Source organism: Lytechinus variegatus, chromosome 12 (assembly GCF_018143015.1).
Source record: "Lytechinus variegatus isolate NC3 chromosome 12, Lvar_3.0, whole genome shotgun sequence".
In the NCBI taxonomy this organism is placed as follows: domain Eukaryota; kingdom Metazoa; phylum Echinodermata; class Echinoidea; order Temnopleuroida; family Toxopneustidae; genus Lytechinus; species Lytechinus variegatus.
In genome coordinates, this window is record NC_054751.1 from 3,833,906 (window position 1) to 3,858,323 (window position 24,418).

Here is a 24,418-nt window from a genome sequence, read left to right on the forward strand (position 1 = left end):
AGAAATAATAACAATAAACATGTATATAACGCTTAATAACCCCGGTATTCGGATACCCACACACAATGTAATGAACCTCCTCCACTCCCTGGGGAGCATTCCATCCAGATCTCCAAGACTCAATTGCTAAGTGTACTACATAGGCTTTAGCATCCTACCGGGTACCCATTATATACCTGGGTGGAGAGGAGAGTGACGCCTTGCCAAAGGACACCAGACCGCGGTGTGATTCGAACACACGACCCTCTGATTACAAGACGAGAGTCCGAGCCGCTACTCCATGACGCTCAACTTTATAAGACAATTAATCAGAGGAGTGCTTAATATATTTTTTTTATCAAAATATACTTTTTTTAAATTGTCAAAATGATATATTATTCATTGAAATAGATCATTAATTCGACAGAATCTTTTTTTCTACAAAAAATACAGATTCTGTGAAGTGCTGAACTGACCGTAACACGTCCCTGCCATGACAAGTACGGGACATCCCCCATCCCCCCCCCCCCTCCCCGCTTGCCCCCATCAATGACAATGGGTCGTCCGTTTGTCATGATTTTGCCTCATATTCACAGACTCTCTTGAAATAGGTGATTTCTACTGTCAAGTTATTTTTCCCGGAATGAAGACTATACGATCGAGGGCGAGAGGTTAAATTATGGTATTCAGACAAGAGTTCAAATGTCCTTTCCCTCGACCTTCAACTTGAGAGAAATGTTGAGCACGCGCAGATGATACCAAGAAACTTGAGGAGATGGTATTGTTGCTGCCATCACTGAATCTGGAACACCGAAAATAAACATGTTATATGAGTTACAACTGCCTCTCGGAAGTATCATTATATTCCAGACTATCTTTTCCTAGATATGAAGCAAAATCTGCCCGGAAAATCAGAGAACTCGGATGGGGAGAATATAAACGAGCAAAGGATAATGTTTTCTCGGTAGATAACTAGATGTTACCCTTTTCTTCTTTTTTTCCAGGGCGTATAGGGGCTCAAATTATATTTTGTAACCTGTATTGTAAAAGAAAAGTGCATTTTAAGGCCCTATCTAGGTAGGATTGCTTTATTGTATGAATGAAAGCCCATAATTATTTCGATGTGAAATATAAAATATTGTAATTTTCTCCTCATTGTCAAGTGAAACAAATATTAATTCCTTCCTGAACATGTAGAATTAGCATTGTTTTAACATTTCGTGGTTCAAACAGGTTTGTCCTTAATGTCAAATCTGTAAAAAATGGAATATTGTACAATTAAAAAACAAATAGTGAGGGACATCATCGACTGTCTTATTGCATGTCACCGAGTACGTACATATAACTGTTTTGTGAAAAATAAGCAAAACTTTGAAATGTCATAATTTTCTTAATTTACATCCGATTTTTAATTAAATTAAACATTAAAATCAAAATTATTTTGAGGAAGATTGCAGCATTGTGTTTGGGAAATATTCTCTATTTATTTATATATAATTATTTTCAGCCCAGACTACAAAAAGACTTAAATGGGTTTAAGAATAAGGGTCAGTATATAGAAGATCGATATAACAGGTCCTTGAGTTTCACAACAGGAAAATGATGTGGATGCCAAAAGAAATATTTCCCCCTGACGCCCATAGTTGGGTAGCTCTTCCAAGATAACAATGAAAATAATAATTCTGATAACAATAAATAAAGAACAAGAATTAAGGGATGTGATAAAATCAAACCTTTCTCAAAAATACATGCAATTTGATGCAATGATGTGATAACTGACATAAAACTTTCATTGAAACATATGATTCTCAGTTTTGACAAGATTTTTATTCTTGAAAAATAATTGAATGGCATACAACATTAGATAAAAATTTTCCACATAATAAGTGTTACAAAAATAAAAATATCTTGATTAAACATATTCAAGTTACAATATACATATACATGTATTCCAAATCCTTTATCTACATTCATTGTAAAAATCATGTAACTGTTCTTGATTCATAATTATAAGACATACATGTATAGCCTATGTGACTTTTTTAAGCATTAAAAATATGTTTCCAACATTGTTTATTGACAAATTCACACAGCTGTTTCAATTTAAATTTCATTTGAATATAAAAATAAGTATAGCATGAATCAATCTCCATACATGTACATATCACATTAACAATACAAGGAAATAATTCTTCCTTGAAACATTTAACATCTAAGTACTCAGTACTGATCTTCAAAAGGGTTAAGTACATTAATGTACAGTACAGTTAATGCAAACACCTCTCTTTAGCAGACACTACAGAAGCAATATAAACTGAAAAAGATCAAATACTTGAAGCAAGATGTTCTGAATAAGAAAGTTAACAATTTTGCTTTATGTTGGCATACTAAAAAACACAATAAAAACGATGAACAAAGTCATGATGTGAAATAGTTTTGGTGGCATCATTTACAGAATACACTATACACAGGGGACATTTTTTCTTAAGTTTACTTGAGTAACTTTGTGGAGGTTTGTAAAAATCTGAGCCATTGGGCCCTTGATACTGTCAGCGTACTGTATGTAAGAATACTTCAAGAGGATCCTGCAAAATATTATTTCATAAGCATTGCATGCTTCCCAATATTAAAATAAAAAAGTATTTTTCCTCCAAAGCTAGTATTAACCATGCCCCTTGACTACTGGAACTATTTGGTCCCTCTACAAAATGTCTGAGAAACGAATGAATTCAGTAGTCAATGGATTAAGCATCCATTTAGGCTTAAAAAGGGTTGTCAAACTGCATTCAGGATCCATTTTTTTTACATTTACAACTTATACTGTAATCATGATGGCAAACCTTGAGGTCAGAAACAAATTACCAATTTTTTTTTAGCTCGTTTATTGCTTGATTGATAAATAATAGTTTCATTCATTAAGTTTAAAAAAATTACATTATCTGTATGACAATAGTAAAATGGGGCAAAGATCATCACATCTCAGTATCTACTTCTTGGCTGACATGATTTAAACAATAGAGGGCGTATTTCAGAAAAGCAATGTAGGCTGAATGCTAAGCAGAAGCCAACAAAAGCAATAATTGAAAGAGTATAAAAACAAAAATATAAAGATTCACAAAGACTTATTACTTCTGAGATAACCAACAAGGCCATTGTATTTCAGCTGAAGTATATTTTTTAAAAGTTTGTGCTGTATCATTTACCAATAATCACCAAAACCAACTATCGCAGAAGCTTTTGCACCCACTCCCATATTTACCATGGTAACATTGTCTAGGCAATCAATCAAAATCAAGTTTCCATAATATCATCTTTCAAGCGAGAGAACTCTGTCACTTCACATGAGGTAACATGGATAAATACATCATTTTGAGACAAGGAAATCACTCAAAACCCATCCATTTTTTAATTTGTTAACAGATTTTTGGCATTACTCCTATTTGTTTAAGATCGCTACACTCAATGTGTATTGAAAATCATAAGTCAGAAATATTGGAACCAGTGGGATTCAAACCTGTCATCTACTGCTTTCCAGGCAGCGACTTAACCACCAGGCTATTCTGGTTCACGGCTAAATCACGATGAAGTGGAATTCAAATATCCTTGATCCTTTTCTTTCTGACTCATTCATATACAAATGCCATCCGCAATGGACAATAGACAGTAAATAAAGAGGCTTTAATAAGAGGAAATTATAATTAGTAAACAGATTTTTGGCATTACTCCTATTTATTTAAAATTGCTATGCTCAATCTGTAGTGAAAATCATAAGTCAGAAACAATTGGAACCAGTGGGATTCAAACCTACCACCTACTGCTTTCTAACATTTCTTGTTATCTCTTTTCCCTCCCCAACTCCAAATACTAAAAAATGATTTTGGCTTGCACGGTTAAAGCAGGTGATACATAACACATATGCAGTCACCATCTTGCAATGATGAATTCATGAAATATATATATATATATATATATATACATATATAAGCATCTTGGTTTTCCACGTATTGGCAATAAAAAGACATCAGGAATGTGAAACAAATTCACGAGTAATGCAGTTTTTGTAATGCCAACAATTAAGTTCTTTTATAAAAGAACTTAATTGTTGGCATTACAAAAACTGCATTACTCGTGAATTTGTTTCACATTCCTGATATATATATATGTGTATGTGTAAAGCTTTACATGTACAACAGCTTTTGGCAACTCTTTTTTATTTAAATATTGTTAAGAAATGGATGAAGAGAACAATGGTAGGCGTAGCTTAAATCAAGGTTCCCCAGAGCTATCTACCCTTTGGAAAAATTGGTGATGCCGAAAAAATGTCTCTGCCGGGAAGCGAACCCGGGCCCCCAGCTTTGAAAGCCGGTGCCTTAACCACTAGACCACAGAGACGGGTTAATGGTTAGGGCGAGCCAAATCCGATTGACCGTCAGATAGACAGATTTCGACACTATACCAATTATATTTTCCTTTGTCGGAATATATACCGGTATATATATATACACATTGCATAATAGATGACTTACTTAGTTGTCACTCATCACTACAGACAGAAGACACAAAATCCTACACAGATTTTCATCAAGTCAATTAAAGTGTATACACATACAGGACTTATAAACATGTTTATCATAATACTTAATAGGATCATTATTGCGGATTGAAATAATCGCTAGAGGGTATTCATTTGTCTCGCAATCTACTATGGTCAACAAGGAAATTTGTGATCACTCTCGCAAAAAGTGTTCACTGGCTTTCTAGGAAATTCGTGATCACTCTCGTAAAAAGTGTTCACTAGCTTAAAAGTTCACGAGCTTTCGAGTGCCGCTGCAACTCTTTATCAAGTGACGAAAATTATCTGATAACGTACTCTATTTATACTAATCTCCAGGACCGTACGCACGAACACGAGAACAATAGGTGGGCACTGATCCGTTGTGTGATCGGTCAGGCGTTTCACCAATCGGTGCGTCGGTGTGCGGTGCGGCCAGTAATCCATATATGGAAATAAGGTGGGGGTACATGCAAATACGCCTTGGGTCGGCAATATGCAAATGAGACCAAACTCACTAGTTTCCCGTGGGCGGGGGTTGACTAGCTGAGCGGTCCCTCGTTCGGGGCTGGGAACGATCGGGTCGGCGTGCACTGCCAGGTAAGGGGGTATTGTGCTGTCGGATGGTTCGCATCCAGAAATCGGGGATGTCGATCCCGCTGTCTCTGTTGAAGTTGTTAGGACAAAGATGTATACTAATAGCCTCCTTAATCCTGCGTTTATACCAATGTCTCTCTTTGGCAATGCAATGTACCCTCTAGCGATTATGTTTATCATATTTTACACCTTCTCCCCAAAGAAATCCTTGTAATTAATCGATACCTGGGGTCCGTTGCAGAAAGAGTTGCGTTTAAACACAAGTCAAAAAATCAATCGCAAGTCTCAAATGTTGATTGGTTGAAAATCAAGTTGCTCATTATTTCTAGAGTTGCGATTGATTGCAACTCTTTCTGCAACAGGCCCCTGGGCATATTGCATAACAGTTATTATTATATGGTATCCTTGATTTTGATTGGCTTTTCTTATAGGTTAAGTTACTACAGTAATTATCGTAACTTTGCTTATAAAAATAGCCAATCAAAATCAAGGATTCCATGGAGATTACCATTGGATGGTAAAGTTACTGTAATAATCAGCAAACAAACCCAAATCTTACTTTCCAATAGTTGTAACAGAATTTCTTAGGAGCTGATTTCAAGACCTTACTCCGTGATGACAGCCTTTAACATCATGAGGGCTGCTTCACCTGCATCAGCTGGAACCTGTAAAATAAAATTTAACAAAACATCAATTATGTTAATCTCTAGTCAATGGCATTCTCTCTATTCAATAACGTTCAACTGTTATGGTTGTCCACACCATGATCTGTGTATATTTTACGGCACATTGACGTCACAATAGATGAATATGTGATTAATCAACTATAGGTATCAGATGATTTTTACTGTGATCTACAACTGCAGATGCTGCGAAGTATGGCATATATGATCTCAAGTTTGAACAAATGGGGAAGTGGTTAAGAAATTTTCCTCACAAAGATACACAATTTCGGTTTGTTTTTGGTGCCTTTAAAAGAACATTTGCTCCAACATGATTAAAGCCTTAATGCCTAATTGTTTTGATTGCATATATCAGAAGAACTTTCAATTCAGTGAACTTTAAAGCTCGATAGCAAGAAATATAGCAAATGAACCTGTTATATTTTGGAATATTTAGGCGCTAAACTGTGAAAAATTTTGTGAAATGACATGGACTTCATTTTAACTGAGAAACGTCCTTAACGGCTAAATTCTTATCATCAATGATGAGCCACAATGCAGACATAACCAAGAATCTGACGAAAGATGTGAAAAGATAATTTTTCCTGGTGGGAGGGGGATGGGCATGAGGCACGGAAATTTTGAAGAAACTTGAAAGAGTCCAAAGCGACCAAGCTTGTAAAAGGGGCACTGTTGCATTTTCTAAAGTGAAATTTAAGGATATTATGCACACTTTTGATGAATTTCCTGAAAATTTTCATTAAAAAAAAAGCTTTCACAATTTCTGGGGGGGGGCAACTGTCCCCATGCTGCATATGGCCTTGGTTGAGAACATACCATGTGTCCAGCCTTCATTATCCAGAAGAAAGCAAAATTTTCATGACTCTTGAAGAAATACGCTGTGTCTCCTTCTTTAGACGGGACATACTCCGGTGTCCATCTCGTCGTGTTGAAAGCGGCGAGTCCTGGCCAGGTTAATTTCTGAACCCACAACTCGGTTCCTGGTGTGTCACAGATGAGGTCTAACTGCCCGTTGTAGACGATCACCCGTAGATTAGAGTTTGTGATGAGATCATCAACTGGGTGAGGGATTGAGAAAGGAGAATGTTTCTTCAGAAAAGCGTTTCATCAATGTTTTTGTCTGACAAGTTGTCAGATCTGACAACTATACTTGATGTTCATTGGCTAAGAAGCAGTGCTACTATGGTAAAATGGTACTTGTCGGATAAAATGTCCGACAGGTCCTTTCATGAAACGCTCCCCAGGATTCTTATCTACTAAAATCCTCTGATTGGCTGAAAGAAGACTTGTCAAGGAAATAAACTGACTTTGGCCCGGATTCTGAATTCAGGTTTAATATAAACTCAGGGGCGCGTTTCATAAAGAGTTACAAATGTTGCAACTTTGTCATTATGGCAACTACCATGGTGACATAGATTGTGATTGGCTGCTGAGCCTAGCTGTTACCATGGTAGTTGTCATATTGGCAAAGTTACAACAGTTGTAACCCGTTATGAAATGGGCCACTGGTCATAAGTTGCTGTTCAACTATATATGGATAGCCAGTTTAAAATCTCTAACACTATAGGTACAATCTATCAGCTCATCTCTCACTCAAATCATTCATAACCTTATAGGAATAACTGAGTAAATTTATTCTGCCATTATATCCTAATGAAAGACCTCTGTAAACATTGGAAATATAAAACGTTTTTTTTTTTTACATATTTGGCTTCTCATTATTTGAACACACAGTTAGACCATGTAATCTAAGTTCAACCTGACTTCCAAATACTGGCCTATGAGTCCATAAGTCCTATTAAGTAGGGGCTTCTTGCCTCAGGGTAACATGCATATTTACACTTATTACTTAAAAAGTTTTAGAATTAATGAGCAAACAGTTTTCAATCGATGATCCCATTATTTATCTTGAATAATTTCCATTAACGGCGAGTTCATTAATACTGTTGCCTTAGGAACGAGCACGAATGTAACAACCTGTGACAAAATCACACTATCATTATTGGACTCATTCATGGCAAACATACTACATAGCATAATTAATGTGCATAAACCATGGCTTCTGAACTGGTGGGCGTTTCAGAATGCTGTCTGTACGTTACGAGTGACTTTATGAATGACTGGTGAACTTAATTAGTACCAATAAGAATTAACAGTAAATCATTTACCACAAGAAAGGAACACCAGTCATTCATTAAGTCGCTCTAACTAATAAGACAGGTGTGTTGGCTCAGTTGGTAGAGCGTCCGTTTCACAACCGGGAGGTCGGGGTTCAAACCCCGGCCGTTTCGGACCAAAAGACATTAAAAGATGGGAGTTGCTGCTACCCTGTTTGGCGTTCAACGATTAAAGGGATAGAACCTCGTCAATCTGGCACTGCACAGCGGCTGCCGGGCCCACGATCAATTGGGCTAAGCAAATTTTGCGGAGTATTTCATTTCATGCCTATTTTGAACAATAAATTATGGATTATCATTTATCCTTTTTATATTATGAAACACCCATCTGGATTCACATCCACCTTAATGCTACAGGACACTACTGGTTTTAAAAAAATATTTACACACCTCAATTTTTAGAAATGTTCTATTTAGGGTTGGAACTCACCAATACTGATGACAGGTTTCATGAAATCCTCACTCTGTTGAGTGAAAACCTCCCCTGACTGGCCTATTGAATGGAAAAAATGGAGAAAGTGAATTAATCTTGAATTATATACATAACCTGAACATGAACTTACAAATAAAGCATTAATCACAGTTCCTGCAATTTCCTTACCCTTACATCATAAGATGTAGATATTAGAAGGTGGTAAATGCCAAGGCATTCTTTATTGGGGGAGAAAGACAACTTACATGTGATATAATTTTTAAATCACCCCCCACTTATTTTCACGATTGATTGGACATTGTAGTCATTGGAATCAATCATAGACAAATTTTCTACTATCATTGCAAATCTTTGTGTAACAGTCCCCTGATTGTGTTTTTGTACTGGTCAGCCCCCACCCCACTTTTGAAAGCGTTTTGTTGTCCCTGCCTTAGCCTCAGACATAATCGTTAGTCATGCAAAACAAAAATGAGAATATCCGATTAATTCTGACGGACTATTTATCCCACTAATCTAAAAAATACCAAGGAACTAAGATGATGCAGATACGTTTTGCTGAATACCACATCTTTAAAGCCTGCCCAGCATTGGCATACAGAGGGGGGGGGCTTGGAGGACTCTTGCCCCCCCCTCGAAAAAAAAAATCATAACCAAGAAAAAACAGGAAGGAGAGAAGGGTGAAATATATATTATTTTCTGAATATTATGTCAAAATCTATCACAAATTTGTATTTTTGTATTGAAAATGTCACAATTTCGCTCGGTCACATCTTTTTTATGAAATTTACTTGGTACCTCATATCTAGCCCCTCAAAATGCTTGGCTCATTATGCCAATGCTGCCCGGAGATATGTAATCACACTTGTTCTATTATTACATTGTTCTAAAGTTTCAAATATGAATAATTCCCTATATCTCTAGTTTTACCTCTTCCTTCCACAATATCAGCATGACCAAAACACAGAATTAAAAACCATAGCGTTGTCTTACCTCCCCAAACGACGCTATCAGGAATACCAAGCTTCTTCTTGATTGACCCATTCATGAGCTCGCTCAAGGCATCATTTGCATACACATCCAAGTGACGATGTCTCAATCGCTCTGAGAGGAGAAAGAAAGAAACATATTAGGGAAGAGAAAACATTGAGAAAGGCGATATTTGTCAAATATATATATTTAATATTGGTAGGCAGGCTGGAGCCAGGGTATTAATGATAAAGTGTGCCATATAAGAACACGTACAGAGATGGACAATCATTGCTTTACATACAGTCTAACCAAAAAATTATAAAACAAATAATGCACTTGCTCTGTTGCGTATAACAGTAAATGTGAGAGTTTAGTTTCTTAACATGCATCAGAGCAAATTAAAGAAAGAGACAATAAATTCATTGCAAGAATAGCCTTCCATACATAGATGGTTGTCTGTCAAAAACCACCATTATATAGGTACGTCTTCAAGGTGTCACTGAAGGTGGTCGCTAATATCTGGGTTTTCAAACATTGTCGAAGAGAATTCCACAGGGTTGGCCCTGCATGAGCAAAGACACTTCCCCCCCCCATGATTACTTTAAATTGAATCAGAATTTGTTGGGAATGCCATGCTAAGTTTGCTAATTTTTTCAGAAATTACACATTTTTCTCCAGAATCCTTATGCTTACCGGTATATATTTTCTATTTATAAAAACAGACACCTGGGCCCCGTTGCATAAAACTTTTGCCGGAGTTTTTACGGAAAAAAAATCAGGAAACTACGGCAAAAAAAAATTGCCAGAGTTTTCCATTGCATAAAACTTTGCCGGAGTTTTTTTGCCATGAAATTTTGACCAAATTTGAAACTTTGGAAAAAAAATAAGGTTTTCGCCATAGAAAAACTATGGCAAAAATAAGTCTGGCAAAAGTTTTATGCAACGGGGCGCAGGGAGGTCATTTGATCAGATTCTGTAAGAACCCATTTTGAAATCATTTATACTAAACCGACCCTTACCTTAAGTTAACAGATTATCAACAAAAAAATGTTAATAATATATACATGTACCAAGAAAGGAACCTACCAAGAGGAGAGCCACTCTTTACAGCTTGGTCAGGAACATTGTGTTCCAAGATGTTATAGAAATTCACATCATCGGAGTACTATTAACAATTGAAAGTAAAACATGAAAAATGGATGTTATTCAAATCAAGAGCAGAGTGTTCCTTGCATAGTATACAAATATTCCATGTTTACATGTGCGATCTTTTCAAATATTACTTGAGCGTGCAAATTCAAGATGTGGAGCAGAGTTGAATAGACTGCTTCAACTAGCACCGAATGCAGTCTACCCACTTGAAGTTCTCAGGAATAGTGTACGGTGAACCCCAATAACTTTTTAAAGCCTGGTTCACACCTTTGCATTCCGGACTATGCGTTTAGTTGCAGATTGCCTGAACGCAGACAATCACAGCCAAAGGCAACACAACGCAATTAAACAAGCTAATACGAGGTTAACACGCAGACTACTGCAAAGGCCTTGTATTCTAGCTCGGTAGGTAACCAAATCTACACAAGCAAAGACGAGTACCAACAAGCAGATCTGAGCAGGTAAGAGCGAGAAAAAGCCAAAATGAGTAACAGCCAATTGCTAAGGCACACACTAACGAGGCGTTAGTACTCGTTTCACAGGGACTTACCTCGCATCACCTTGCTTTACTTTGCGCAACTCTGTACGAGCTCTAACAAACTTATATGGAAAAGTGTGATTGTGGCCAATAAAATAGTATGCTGTGTTAGACTGCATGTTGTTGTTTTATGCAACAATATGCAGCTTAAAACACAAAGGCATGAGCTAGGCTTAATAGATGAATAAAATTAAGGTATTGCTAATAGACTAGGAAGAGATATGGTACAGGAAGTCCAAAACTCACTAGCAGAATTTGCTCTTACCACATAGTCATTTTACCAAACATAGTGAGCTGTTAAAACCTCCTATCTCAAGCAAATTTTGAGAACAGTCCACATAAAGCTGTATTTTAGAATTATGACAATGGTTGCAACGTCACATTGTCTGGAAACAGTCTTCTAATTCCTGCAGAGAATTCTTTCTTGGCAAAGGATGTTTGCTACTCTTGTAATCACACTAAAAATTAAAGCTTCATCTACACTGTCCTCAAATATTGTTCATAATGAGATAATAGATTTAACAGTACACCAGTGATATGTAGCCTATATCATTTGAGTATTGTAGTACTTGTCACTTTATTTGCAAATCTGCACATTAAAGGAATACAATAGGCCCAGGACACCTCCCTTTAATGAGAAAATGCAGGGCAATAAAAAATCTTTAAAAATCTTAGAATAAAAAACAATAATTATCCAAGTATCATATATTGACAATTATTGAGAGAGAGAGAGAGAGAAAAAAAAAATGAAACACAATAATAGCTAGAAACACCAGCTGGATTCAACACTGTCGGTGTATAAAGTGCACATTGTGTAAATGAATAATTTTCTTAAAGGTCAAGTCCATCCAAGAAAAATTCTGATTTGAATCGATGAAGAAAAATTAAGCTACCATAATGCTGAAAATTTCATCAAAATCGGTTGTAAAATAAGAAAGTTATGACATTTTAAAGTTTCGCTTATTTTTCACACAACAGTGATATGCACAATTCTGTGATGAGGATGTCATTGATGTCCTTCACTCACTATTTATTTTGTTTTTTATTGTTTGAATTACACGCTATTTCATTTTTTTTTTGCATATTTGACAATGACAATGAGGACAAACTTGACTGAACCATATAGTATTAAGCAATGCTGATTCCACTTGTTCAGGGAAAAATTAATCATTTCTCTTGAAAATGAATCAGAAAATCAGAATACATCATATTCAATATAATAAAATACAAAAAAATAGTCTCCTCATTTGCATACTGACCAGGGAGTATAACTGTTTTATGACATTAAGCAAAACTTTAAAATAAAAGTCATAACTTTCTTATTTTACATCCGATTTTTATACAATTTTCAGTGTTGTGCTTGTTGGATTTTTCTCTTTCAAACCAACTTTTTGTTGAGGTGGACTCGTCCTTTGATGGCTAACCTCTTCGATGACTGATTCTGCTTCACCCCAGAGGTCAGTAGCTTGACTGTAGTTGCCTTGGTCAAATGCTTCTTTTGTCTTCTCAGCTACATTCTGAACAGCTCCAAAGCCAACAGTATCTAACAAAGACTAACAGTATTTGAAAAATGGGGGGGGGGAATAAAAAAGAAAGGAAGAATGCTTGAGGACAATAAAATGGGTTACGGTCCTAAACTTTTTTTTTAAAGTGGGGCCATGTTTAAGGTGTTTTTCAAAATTAATTTATTGCATATTCAGAATTTATTGCGTAAAAACAACCCATTGAATAGAATATTCCAAAAATATTTTACTTGGAGTGAACCCCCCCCCCCCCTTTAATGTACCTTTCTATGATTTTCTCTAATAAAAAACAATAAACAAATACAAAATACTACCCCATAGGTGAAGAACCCCCTCCCCCCCCCCCCCCCAGCTACCTGGCAAGTCTGGCCAATCAGGAGTTTCTTTACGAATTCTTGTTTAACACCATAAAATCTGATAGTTCCACACCACATTGCATTATGAGGTGAGCCCCCCTCCCCTTCCCCCAGGATTAGACAGTGATTGACACACAATTAAATTGTTGAGGGGGGGGGGTCATTTCCACCACTTTAAAAAAAAAGTTCATATACTTACAGTAGCCCTCAGGTACGGTCCCCAAGTCATCACATAGTCTGGACAAGATGAGAAAAAAATAGAGTTATAGGGTACAAGAGATTAATATAGAAACAGTGATTGTATACAACAGCATATGCAAATATACCGGTAAGTATTAGGAAAATAAATCGAAATGCAAAACCAACCATTTATCTGCCATGATTTAAGGATGGTACTTAGATTGAAATGTGTTGAATTTGCCGCAAAAAAGAAGTAGTAGCAGTAGTAGTAGTAGCAGTAGTAGTAGCAGTAGTAGTAGCAGAAGTAGTAGTAGTAGTAGTAGAAGTAGCAGTAGTAGTAGTAGTAATAGTAGTAGTAGTAGTAGTAGTAGTAGTAGTAGCAGCAGTAGTAGTAGAAGTAGTAGTAGAAGTAATAGTAATAGTAGTAGTAGTAATAGTAGTAGTAATAGTAGTAGTAGTAGTAGTAGTAGTAGTAGTAGTAGTAGTAGTAGTAGTAGTAGTAGTAGTAGTAGTAGTAGTAGAAGTAGTAGAAGTAGTAGTAGTAGTAGTGGCAGTAGTAGTAGTAGTAGTAGTAGTAGTAGTAGTAGTAGTAGTAGTAGTAGTAGTAGTGGTAATAGTAGTAGTAGTAGTAGTAGTAGTAGTAGTAGTAGTAGTAGTAGTAGTAGTAATAGTAGTAGTAGTAGTAGTGGTAGTAGTAGTACTAGTAGTACTAGTAGTAGAAGTAGTAGTAGTAGTAGTAGTAGTAGTAGTAGTAGTAGTAGTAGTAGTAGTAGTAGTAGTAGTAGTAGTAGTAGTAGTAGTAGTAGTAGTAATAGTAGTAGTTGTAATAGTAGTAGTAGTGGTAATAGTAGTACTACTAGTAGTAGTAGTAGTAGTAGTAGTAGTAGTAGTAGTAGTAGTAGTAGTAGTAGTAGTAGTAGTAGTAGTAGTAGTAGTAGTAGTAGTAGTAGTAGTAGTAGTAGCAGTAGTAGTAGTAGTAGTAGTAATAGTAGTAGTAGTAGTAGTAGTAATAGTAGTAGTAGTAGTAGTAGTAGTAGTAGTAGTAGTAGTAGTAGTAGTAGTGGTAGTAGTAGTACTAGTATTAGTAGTAGTAGTATTAGTAGTAGTAGTAGTGGTGGTAATAGTAGTACTAGTAGTAGTAGTATCACCACTTCTCCACCTACGATACTCTCATCATCACTGTTATCATGATCAACCATCAAATTTTACATTCCTATAATGAGCACTTACCTACAGGCGAGATCCAGGAATCTCCCATTGCGAAACCTTTGAAATCACTTTTCACTTTGCCTGCATCAATGGCCTAAATATAACATAATAAGATGTGTATGTCAATCAAATTGCAGACAATATCTTCTCCGTATACTGTAGTGGTAATATATTTTTTTTACAGAGTGATATAAAATTCAGGTTGAAGTTAATTGCCAATCATCCAAATATTTTACCCCCAAAATACTTAAGTTGCAAATCTATTCCCTGATCATTTTGCAGCAAACCTTGTGTTGTGCATGTAGATGTTATTTTGTTTATTATTTGCAACATAAATTAGGTCCTATATGCTTACTACTGTTCCAAGACATCTGCTCCGGCGAAAATTCTCTGCTATAAATTCCACTAACTGATTGAATGATTAACTTTATCTCTGAATTTAACACTATACCCTACCCTAAACCTTACATAAAAACTTAATGCAACCCTAACCCTACATCTTAGACGAAATTAAGCCCGGAGCAATTGTCGCAGGAGCAAATGTTAATTGTGTCTTATTCTAACTTATTATCAACTACCCAGTACGTGATCAAATAGACTATACACTCTCTCACCGGGGGGCCGTTTCATAAAGCTGTTTGTAAGTTAAGAGTGACTTTAAGAACGACTGGTGATTCTTTCTTACGCACTAAACCATTCCCTATGCCCTATGGTGTATACCATTTACCAAAAGAAAGGATCACCAGTCGTTCTTAAAGTCGTTCTTATCTTACGAACAGCTTTATGAAACCCCACCTGCTGCATTTATACCCATTGGTCTAGTAGTGTATACATCCAGGGGGTGTTTCACAAAGATTTAAGTATGACTTAGGTCGCACTTAAATGTAGATGCTTACATGATAAGCAACGCGCGATCTTATTGATCAATACGCAGTAGTGCGCTTCCTCTTGGCATGATCTGGCCAATGCAGTCATGCCTTTTATACTGTGTGCAACAAGACATTTAAGTGCGACTCTAAGTCATACTTAAATCTTTGTGAAACACCCCCCAGGTGGGTGTTTCATAAAGCTGTTCGTAAGATAAGAACGACTTTAAGAACGACTTTAAGAAGGACTGGTGATCCTTTTTTTTTTGGTAAATGGTATACACCATAGGCGATGGCTTAGCGGGTAAGAAAGGATCACCAGTCGTTCTTAAAGTTGCTCTTAACTTACGAACAGCTTTATGAAACGGCCCCCAGTTCCAGATCCTGTCATGTTTTGTTTATAATCTTCTAACACAAATTCTAATTAGAAAATAGGACTAATATACTTTTTTTATACAAGTGCCCATGGTAGGCAATGATATTGCATTTATTATTTGCTTGAGTCGTTTCTGTATAGAGATTTTAAGCATATTATCCCAGTTTCGGATTTTTAAATGTGTATAAGTAAAGTCAGCATAGGTAACAAGTACGTCCAGCCAATTCCAAACTTACTCCATTTACAGAAAGATTTGAATAAAAAGTGAGCAAACAAGTTTTCCACAATAAATTTAGTTAAAGTACTATTTAAACTAGAAAATTGACATGTCCAAAGGACAAAGGCCCCCGCTTCACGTGATTAGAAATTCATTCAATATGATTGAACTTAATGGCCCGAATTCACAAAGGTGGTTTTGAAAACCCATGGTTTAGTCCATGGTTTATGCAGATTTTCTGTATAATTACGCTTAATTTAGCGCGTATCGGGTGCTTGTATAAAAAATGTGCAATGCTGATGCACGCTTTTGTCACATTGCGCCAAACTGATGCCTGTTACCATGGTAAGATACGCTATTTTATTAGTGAGTCCACTGTTTGAAGGGTGGACTCATAAATAAAACAATGGACTCATGAATAAAATAGCATGGATAACCACAGCAACAGGTGTCCATATTGAGTTATTGCAAAGAAACCAAGTGGGGGACAGACGGACAGGGGCAACGCTTGATGCCCCCTCCAGATTTTGTCTGCGGGGACATAAAAATAAGTCACACCATCAATACCAATGCCAGACTGATTAAATCTGTAACATTATTTCCCTGGGGCGGTTTTCTAAGTGCCCTCCCCCCCCGATCCTGCAGCCCCCAATTCCAATGACATACCACCATGTCTTTTTGGAGTCTGATTCGTTGGTGTGACTTCAACATAAGATCAATGGCAATGAGAGGTAACAGTACAACCACATAAGAAACCAAAGTCTGTAAGAATGATTAAACAGGAAACTGTGAGACCTTCCACATACATCTGGTTCATTGTTTTCTGTTCCCTGACAGGATATGAATCATATTCTGTGAGCTTCTGACAATACTTTGTAAGAGACAGGCGGTCATTACCCAGTTTTTACATTTTTGTGATATATCACTATGCAAACCTCTCAACTTCATAAACGAGTGTTACTTATATTTCAACCCTGTTTTCCTTTATATGAAAATTAAAAAATACTAGTAGCATGAAATGACAATGACGTAGGTCCCTGGGCACCCCGATCCTTGACTAGTCTTTCTCCTGCATGAGTATTCACCATTACGGGACAGAGCCTTGTCGATCTGGTGCTGCACAGTGTCTGTCGGGCCCACGATCAATCGGGGCAAATCAATTTTCAGAATATTTGTATTCCGAACAATGAAAATAGGGATTTTTTTTTAATTGCACAACTGAAAGTTCAGTGTAGTGTCATTGAGCCGATTAACTCATTGCCTACCTAAGTCCAGAGATCCCTGGACGAAGCCTGTGGGATTACAGAATTTAGTAGTCAGCAGGTTAACCTATAAACATACTGGAACCAGCTGTTCCCTGTACATAGTCTATTAGAATCAAGGAACTCAATAGATGTGAATAAAAGGCAATTACTTACCTGAAGAAGCTTTTGACTGAAGGCGGCTGTCATCTTCCCACCATAGGACTCAGAAAATATATAGAAAGGGGTTGTCTATAGGGAGAAAGAACACCATTAGACTTTTGAGTGGATTAACTTCCCAAGAAATAACAGTGAAATGCATTCACTGTTAATATAATCATGGAGCTAACAGATATAATTGTATGAAAAATTCTGTGCACAGTTCCATATATTTGGTCTTTCATAAAAAAAATCATGAATTGACCACTTATTCAAACCTGTGAATCTTCGTATTTCAAAACCAGATAATTCAAATTTAAAACAGCATTTTTAGAAACCCTTCTTTTTTACATAATACTTAAGAAAATAATTTCCACTACCTTGCCTCTACAATTTTGTTATGAAAATATCAGGCCTTCATAATTTCCCAGGTGCATTCAAAACTAGGATTCCTTGAATTTATATAGGACAGGTAGAAAATAGAATTTATGCTGCATTAAAATATTTATTCTTATGGTACCTGAAATTGAGGGAGTTTGTTGAAGAAAGCTGTGATGCAGGTGACGAGATCATCAGCAATCTGGCTGACGTTTGTTGTATAAGCCGAGGAGTCTGTGACATAACTATAACCGGTTCCAACCGGATTGTCAATGAAAAGTACATTAGCGACAGAAACCTGAGGATGATAACACAGAAAAAAAATGAAAATTTTCATTAATTATTGATCTATTTTCTGGAATACTATAGTAGAAATATCTATAGTTTACAGATATGAGGCTATGATATAACAGTAACCAGTTCCAACTGGATTGTCAATAAAAAGTACACTAGCGACAGAAACTTGAAGGGAAGGACAATAGCAGAGAAAAACAAAAGTTTCATAATTTTTTTTCTCATTCAATCATTCTTCCAAAATAGTATTGTAGTAGTAGCTGTGGTGTTCAAAAAAGTTTTCAATGATGTGCAATTACATAAAGTATGTCCTTCCAACCCCCAATATGCAGGACTCTTCCTGAATTGAAATGGTTTATCTCTGCAATGTTGCACTTCATGCGAAAAGGTACAATACTCTACAATAATCATGCTTGAGTTGTTCATAGAATGAGGTAAAATGGAGAAATTGGAGGTTGGGCTTACAAAAAAGTTGATGGAATTATTCAATCTTTTTTGTTGATTTCATTGGCAATCATTCATATTTGACTATTGTCATACTCCTCCTCACATCATAATTACAAACATAATTTTCGGGGATTTTTTCATCCAATCAATGTAAGAAAAAGAATAATAATTTTACTTTTTGCTAAATTGACATTAAGATCTCATAAACTATCAAACCACTATCTTCAGCCCAGTTCTAAAACTAGTTGCGCTTTCCATACCCTTTCATGATGCAATCTTATCAGGTCAGAACAGTTATATTGTGCTGGTTTTTTTTTCTGTCATGCATGCCTTGGTAACTTATGCATGGACTAAGGAAAGGCAAGTGTAGTACCAATGCTTGTAGATAGGTCATCAGAGTTGGATGCCAAAAATAATAATAATAATATAGGGTATTTATATTGCGCACATATCCACCTTGTTAGGTGCTCAAGGCGCTCCTGTATTACCCGGCTAAGCTAGGCGTTCATAGCGCACACAGCTTTTTAAGGAATTACTTCCTACCGGTACCCATTTACCTCACCTGGGTTGAGTGCAGCACATTGTGGATCAGTTTCTTGCTGAAGGAAATTACGCTATGGCTGGGATTTGAACCCACGACCCTCTGTTTCAAAGTCCGAAGACTAATCCACTGGGCCACAACGCTCCACTTATTCAGAATTAGATACCACAGGTATCACAAGCCTAAAACCTTTCTCATAGACTTGTGTGTTAAAGTGGGAAAAAAAATCATAAAAAATAAGGATGAAATTCAAGGGTTGAATGTTTACTACTAGTGGGTAGGACATTCCATATCTGACCAGAAAAGGGTACCTTGCTCATTTAAAAAAAAATCATTTATGAAGACTACACCTGACAGGATCAAATTCATCACTTGAGACAGTAAAATGGCCCTACATCTTCCGCAAGTAAAAAAAAGTTCCAGTGGTGATATATATTCCAAATTTGGAAAAAGGAAATTCAGAAGTTACACTCCCAAGAATCAGTGTTAGATTGTCAATCATATTCATTCATTTTTGTCAATCAGCAATATAAAAATGTAAAAATTGAGAATGGGTTGTCTCAAATGAATATTTTTGGCCTGTCAGTTATAATAAGGCCTGTGTAACCCACAATAGTAACTTTTATTCAATAGGCTCCAGGAAGAATGTCCAGGGCCCTGTCTTACAAAGAGTTGCGATTGATCCGATCAACTGCAAGTATGGAAAGCCAGCAACATCAAGATATAAAGTGCATGTTCGTTAAAAAGATTTTCTGGATTTGAATGTATATCCATGAATTCATTAATTTCTTGACAATTTGGTGTGATCTCCTTTGTTTATAAAAAAATGTTTTGCAAATTTCCAGTAGAAAAAATTATGACACTGATGAATTTCCATAGAGTTACAATAGATTGGATCAATCATAACTCTTTGTAAGATGGGGCCCAGGCTTACCCATGTAGTGTTTCGAGGGTTCTGGTTGACATCAAGGGGTCCTATCTCCTGGAAATTACCAAATCCTGTAGACGATCCTCCAGGGCCTCCCTAAGAGGATGATAGAAAGACAGGTCATCATCAAAATTATTGATGGATGGGAGGATGGATGGATGGGGGATGGATGACTGGATGGATGGATGGGTGGGTGTGTGGGCGGATGGATGGATGGTTGGGTGGGTGGGTGGATGGATGGATGGATCAATGGATGGGTGGGTGGGTGGGTGGATGGATGGGTGGGTGGGTGGATGGATGGGTGGGTGGATTAATTGATGGGTGGGTGGGTGGATGGATCAATGGATGGATGGATGAATAAATGAAAGAATGACTATAAAAATAACAATAATAACAACTATAATAATAGAACTAGGAGCTTATTTTCATTATCATACTTTGTACAAAATTATGTTATTGTGCAATCTTGAAAAAAGAAATGTTTATGTTTATATAAGGAGGAAGATGATCTTTCGATAAATGCCTTTCCAAAGCATCTCACCTGTAGCCAGAGAACCAATGGTATGTCAGAGTTGAAAGGTTGTTGGGTAGAATAGTAGAGCCACCAGAACATGTTTGCATTGGGTCGGACACCAACGTACCCCCAGTCCTGCTTAGGTTCCTTGTAACCATGCTTGCATTCACCGATGCAATTATTAGATGGGGCAGCTACAAAAAAGTGATAGTAAAATTTCTAAGGCTTAGGGGGTGTTGCAAGAAAATATTTGCGATCAATTGCAAATATTCTGTTGCAATTTTACAACTGATAGATCAACATTAGCTGTAGCAAATCAGACTAAACTTCTATTTTCAAGGAGCAGATTAGCAATCAATCACTAATTTGCAATTGCAAGACATGATTGATTTAGGGACCGAAAATTGACTAGCAATTGATCGCAAGTTTCTTGCAACACCCCATTAGTCTTATCTAAAAAATCATCAAAATAACTTGTTCATACATTATATGCCTATACCACAATACTAAAACATTATTGTGGAATGCACATCAGAATCAGTTCAATAAAGATCTGCTAGATTTAGCTGTGAAGACGACAATAAAACCAGTAGTGTTTCCCAGATGCTGAAGTCACTTGAATAAAAATCTCTTGAAGAAAGAAAAGCCTTCTCAAGATTTACACTTTTATACAAGTCTGTAAATCACAGTGCTTCAATCAAGGTAGATCAACACTTAACAACTCCCCATAAAAATTCTGTCAGGACACGGAAATCATCAGCAATGTCTTTCTCCCGACCACCAACAAAAAAAGGAGTGCTTCAAGTAGGCCTACTCTTTCCTTCCAAGGACTATGGCAGAATGGAATCTACTACCAGTAGACTTACGTGAAGCTAAATCGGTCAATGGTTTTAAGACAAGGCTAAACAAATTTCAATGTCTACTTTCATCCAGCGGGCACATCATTAATTCAAATTCATCACACGCCTGCAGCAATTAAATCACGATTGAGGAGTTTGATTACAGTACCATGAAGAAGAAGTGAGAACTCCCTCCCCCCCCCCAAAAAAAAAAACACTGGTTTTAGGGAAGAGTTTAGATCCAGATTTGTCTTGAGTAGCGATGTGTGTTGAGCTGATTAGGTTCCAATTATGCCTATGCCTTTATTTTAATGCATAATTTCAAAAGGAAAATAACATTAAAATCTAAAGGAAATATAAAAAATATATATAGCCAAGGCAAGGCATAGTAAACTAATACTAACCAAGCACTAGTGTGAGTGCCAAGGCGAGGCTGACTTTGCATAATGCTTTGCATCGATTTACTTGTATAATAGTTTTTGTGCCTAGTTTTTCCCTTGTAGTGTCTTTGATATGAAGATAAATCTCGCGCCCTCTGATGAAAAATTTGGGAAATTGCAAGCTCGCTTCGTATTTTGTCAACAAGATATGGATGCTATCGTGGGTGAAGAACAATAGAAAACAAAGATGGCGGCGTAAACATCGAGCAAGTCTCTTCCGTCTTTTCATATTTTCTCATTTTTTTATGAATTCTTGTTTGAAAATAAAATCCATAGCGTAGAAATGTCGGAAATGAAGTTGTATCCCATGTACATGATTTAGGGCTAGATCTTTAGAAAGAAAGTAGATCTCTGGGGCAAAAGTTTCAGGTTTTTTGGTGGTACACACAAATGAATAAAAAGGAAGACCTGGCTTAGTTTTGTTGAGAGTAACCTTATGGTTACGTTAGTAAATGATTTTTACTCTCTAGAAACCTCCTGGCCTGGCTACGTGAAAGGGGGTTTCCCCCCTTCCCACACCTTCCCCCCGCTCGGTCACTGCAACCATCCTGCCTGTGGGGAATCTACAGGTAGGACTATGGTTTGCCAATGCTGTACATAGCACCCACTTCGAAAAATCATTGAAATATCACTTTTGTGACCAAAATTACTAATTACTACCATACAGTTGCAATTTTATTTTTATTAGTAACTTGGGAATATTTTTTGTATTCACCAGTCAATCAAATTTAAATAAGAGCCAAGTTGTATGAATAATAGGTGTAATGGAAACTGTCAGTGTAAAAAAAATCAAGCATTTGCCCCAAAGAAAAAGAGAAAATAAGCCAAACATTGCCACCCTTATTTCGCCACACATGGGGATATAACTGAGAACAAGGTTATATTATAACCTTGTTCCAGAGCTACCAAGTCTCACGCATTATGCGTGAGACTCAAGCATTTTGGACTCTTGTTCATCCCCTCAAATCTTTGTCTCACGCCCGGGGGGGGGGGGCACTCAGTATATAATGCATAGTGGGTATGTGCCGCGGAGGGAACCCCCATTTTCACACTCAAATTTCCGTTCCAAGGCATAGCATTTTTGCCTTGTTGAGGAAAAGAACAAAGAAAGCCGCTCCAAGGCATAGCATTTTCTTCTTATCGAGAAAAGAGAAGAGAGAAATCCGCTCCAAAGCATCGCATATTTTTCGTTACGCCGCTCCGATCGCATTGAATGAGCTGCAATTTTGGTGAAAAGCGGCCGCAGAGCTCCCCGGCGGAGGCCGCGCTAGCTGCATCATGCACGCATGACCGTTCCATAGGGATGCATACGCACTCACACGCTGGCAATCCGTTCCAAGGACCCCCGTTTTCACAAACTTTTGTCGTTCCGAAGCCCGTTCCGAGGACCCTCCTTTTTACAATAAGCCCGCCCAAGGCCTCCGTTTTTGTCTCGCCCGCGGCACACCCCCACCACTTTTTTGGTCGAGTGCCCCCCTCGGGGTCTCACGCAACTATCACAGCCTATCCCCATATACATTGTACACAATGTCTGTGATCTCACTCAGATTCACAGAAAATCTCACGCATAGCTGGTCTTTGAACTTGGCATCTCTGTTGTTCATTGAATGAGTGATGAATAGCTGTCATGAAAACTGACAGTGTAAGAAAATCAAGCATTTGTCCCACATATAAAAAGAGAAAAATAAGCCAAACATTGCCACCCTGACATTGCCACACATGGAGATGTAACTGATAACAAAGTTATATCATAACCTAGACCAAAAGCTTCACTCTCTGTTATGCTGGTTGTTCAGCTGAACTTCGTTGGCTTCACTCACCAAATACAGAGACCGAAGTTCTAGCGCGATCTGTACAGGGGACTCAATGGCCATATGTTTATGTACTTAAGATCGGATAAAACGGGGAAGTGAATTTGCGCGACAGCCGAGGTAAGTCACTGTTTTTGTTCCTTTTAACTTCATTTTTCTCCGTTTTTGGGGAATTGATGCCAAGATCTCAAGAGGGAATATAAATTTGCACTCTGGTCACTATAATTTTCGAAATTTTTATTCATTAAAGACAAAAATTGAAAAGCCCCCACAGGGGGGATTTTGCATTGCAAGTCCCCTAATGGTGGCTGCACGATAGCGAGCCGTCTGTGTACGAGAAATAAAAAAAAATGATAAAAAACTCCTCGAAACAGACGGCTGCCAGCTGTCTAATCATATTCATAACCTTGTTCATTGAATGAGTGGCCGAGACACCGAGTAATGAAAATCTCACTCATAATTTTGTTTTAACTTGGCATCTCTGCGTTAAGGCTTTAAGCAGTAATGCGTAGGGCCTACCACTCATCCTACTAACGAGTAATCATCAAAGACATCATACTCACACAAATTTTGACTTACCATTCACGAATTGAATCAGCAAAAGAACTATGATGCCGACCATGCTAGGTAAAAGTCGATTCATTTTGACGGGTGATCGGAGAATACAAATAAAAGAATTCGATCAAAACAGGACACGATGAAAACCGATTGATCGTTATGATATGATTATGAAGGTTAAATTATCACAAAACTTCTGGCTTCTGGCTTCTGCATCAGTGCACAACTGCCGCTCTGCCTCTGCATGGATCATGTGTTAAAATTGCCGATCAGGTGACCGCTCTTCGAGTCATATGACCACAACATTATAGCCACGCCCCCATCCAATCAACTTTGCCCCATATGATTTCATCGAAATCATGACCTGAAATCACTTCGTTTCGATTGCCTGTTGAGCATTATTTATTGGGTACAGTATTTTGTTACAATTACTTGTATTTGAATTATTGGATGATAAGCTA

The 24,418-nt window shown here is 37.2% G+C and overlaps 1 protein-coding gene across 1 annotated transcript; it reads right to left on the reverse strand.

The window, feature by feature from the left end:
- Window positions 1-5,421: 5,421 nt before the first annotated feature.
- On the reverse strand, window positions 5,422-24,115 carry LOC121425526 (retinoid-inducible serine carboxypeptidase-like). The gene is made up of 13 exons (XM_041621601.1): window positions 23,979-24,115; window positions 20,337-20,503; window positions 19,802-19,891; window positions 17,728-17,883; window positions 17,226-17,300; window positions 14,370-14,442; window positions 13,159-13,196; window positions 12,505-12,633; window positions 10,477-10,555; window positions 9,412-9,522; window positions 8,419-8,481; window positions 6,628-6,869; window positions 5,422-5,793 (listed from the first exon to the last, which is right to left on the reverse strand). Exons 1-13 carry the CDS (start codon window positions 24,040-24,042, stop codon window positions 5,734-5,736), a joined length of 1,347 nt encoding a protein of 448 aa, XP_041477535.1. The 5' UTR covers window positions 24,043-24,115; the 3' UTR covers window positions 5,422-5,733.
- Window positions 24,116-24,418: the final 303 nt, after the last annotated feature.